General features: G+C 37.4%; 1 protein-coding gene across 1 annotated transcript in view; it reads left to right on the top strand.

Moving 5' to 3' along the window:
- The window catches only part of LOC117109891 (PHD finger protein 24-like), a 15513-nt gene that overhangs the window by 9195 nt on the left and 3845 nt on the right, over window positions 1-2473 (top strand). The window contains exons 4-6 of the mRNA XM_033252349.1: window positions 692-891; window positions 1516-1688; window positions 2325-2429. Coding sequence (XP_033108240.1) covers window positions 692-891; window positions 1516-1688; window positions 2325-2429 — 478 coding nt within the window. The remainder of the gene's footprint in view (window positions 1-691; window positions 892-1515; window positions 1689-2324; window positions 2430-2473) is intronic.

The following is a 2473-nucleotide window of genomic DNA, read 5'->3' as shown; positions in this document are numbered from 1 at the left end:
ATATAGAGGTGCCATAATCATACATTTTCGGACCTAAGCCCCAACCATGGTAGGACTACACCCTCCACTGTTAGAGTCCCTCCCTGAGCCCCCACTACTTCGAATTCCTGAATGCGCCACTGAATATGACTTTCAGTTGTTGCTTTCTCGATATTACTACCGCTTCTTATGCCTACTGAATATTATTGACATCCTCCGTTTAATTTTCATGAACATATTGAAATATACCGGTACGCGCTGAGAAATTGAGAAATTTCAACGTTTTAAGAGTCACTGGCCTAACATTAGATTTAGAATGCGCCTGTAACATTACTGTACTATATTTAAAAACCTATGACCTCTCAATTAATGTAGAATGATGAATGCGCAGAAACATGTATTTAACAATGACGTTTTCACTTTTTCCCAAGTTACTGTATTCATATATCCTGATATTGCCTTATGTATGTTGTTCTTATATAATCATGTCGCTAGCACTGCAGCATTCTCGAGACATTCATAGGGTATTTAAATAATAATACATAATACGTAGTACAATAAAGATGAGGCGTTAAGGTCTAAACAAAAAGTACATCATCATATATTTGGAACAGTAACAATATGGATGTCTAATACAGTGGCTATTATTGTTGGCCTGTTGGTTTATATCCGTGTAATATTTACAGTAGGCCTATGTCGTATTTTTCCCCAGATGCGGAGATTTCAGTCGAAGAATTTTTGAAATATAAACGAAATGTTATTAAGGAAACCGAAGGACGTGAAATGACAGCAGACGAAGAGGACGATGAGCTTGTGTTGTTTCGTGCCATCGATACCGACATGACCGGGTCACTAACTTGGTGGGAGTTTTTGAACCATGAATCCATCCGACATTTAGCTTCACTATCAAAGGTAACCTCATATCAATGTTTTCACGTTTTCTAGTAATAATCTTATCAAGTAGGCATTTTAGCATTATAGTAGGTCTGGAATATACGACAGTTATGAATATACCATAAGATCGTTCTTCACTTTTTTTTCCGGAAACTACTGAAAATAAGTTGTCCATGCATCCATTCTTTGTCTAAACAGGCAAATTTCGTTTTTGATAGGCCTATCTTTATTATATTTGTATGTCATTGTTATTTTATATTGCATTTTATTGTATTTGAACGGATGCTGAATAAATGAAGTAAAGAAAAAGTAACGAATACATACGCTCCACATTTAGGGAGTAGGGCGATGTAATGCTAAGCCGGGCATTCACTGCGTCGTACGACGCGAAGGCCTACGAGTCACGGCCCCAACTTCGCTGCTTTTGACGGTTAGACGACGCTACGCCGTCTGCTGTTTGGCGGTAGCAGATCGTCATTTAAAAACGATTTGCGCGAGCGTCGTCGAGTTGCGCTCTGCGTAGTTTCGCGTCGGCCGACGACTGTCGGACTGATGAGTGGTCGACTTAAGTCGTTGAATTCCGTCTGCACACAAATCTAAACAAGTTTTATGATTTCTTTTTTTATTATTTCCAATTATTAGTTACATTTGGTTAAACTGCTTTCACAAAAGGAAATTCAACGCGCAAGAGAAACATTCCATGCCTTTGACACCGATGGGGATGGTACCATAACAGATTATGAGGCTAAACGGGCTTACAAAAGATGGTACTCCAACTTCATCAGTGACCCGGAAGACATGGTACCAAGACAGAAGTAAGTCGGGAGCCGCTGACTTAACAGGCGTAAATAATTAATATTTGATAATAAGTATGATAATGATAAGAATAATAATCATATTTCTCATGTGTGGTTGCGTCAGGAAAAAAAAACACAGGAGTGATGTTTTTTCTACCTGATGTGTTATCGTACTGAATACACACTCTGGGGTTCACATCAACTGCAACGCTAGCAATAATAGGCTTAATAATAGTAGGGATGATTGATTGATTGATGATGATGATGATGATGATGATGATGATGAATAAGAACGACTGATAATGATATTGATAATGATGATGATAATGGTAATGATAGTGGTGATGATAACTATAATGGTGACTATAATGATGATGGAGGTGTGACGATAAACAATAAAATAATGATGAAAATTATTATTAGGACGATAATAATAGTGATTATAGCGATGATGGCGATAGTGGTGATGAAGATGATGTGGTGATGATGATGAAGAAGACGAAGATGATGATGGAGATAATGTTGATGGTGATGATGGTGTAATAATCATGATGATAATTTTATAGCCCTTTAAGCAACTTATTTCATTCTTTATTTTATCCACATAATTTTGGGATTGTTGTTTTGTCTTTTTCATTGTTTGTGCCCATGCAGAAAACGAATCAGCAGTGCTATATCTGTGACCAATAGTATTGATTTATCGAGACACGTGTCATCTAACGCCCGTATGTTGATGAGTGCGGACGAGGATGATTCAGGGTAGGTAGTTATACAATTTACATACTTAGGTAACTGTCTCTTAT

The sequence above is a fragment of the Anneissia japonica genome, unplaced genomic scaffold (genome assembly GCF_011630105.1).
Source record: "Anneissia japonica isolate Jap-2015-1 unplaced genomic scaffold, ASM1163010v1 scaffold585_len4108843_cov191, whole genome shotgun sequence".
NCBI lineage: Eukaryota > Metazoa > Echinodermata > Crinoidea > Comatulida > Comatulidae > Anneissia > Anneissia japonica.
Note: the sequence above shows the minus strand (reverse complement) of the source record. Positions and strands in the feature narration are given on the sequence as shown.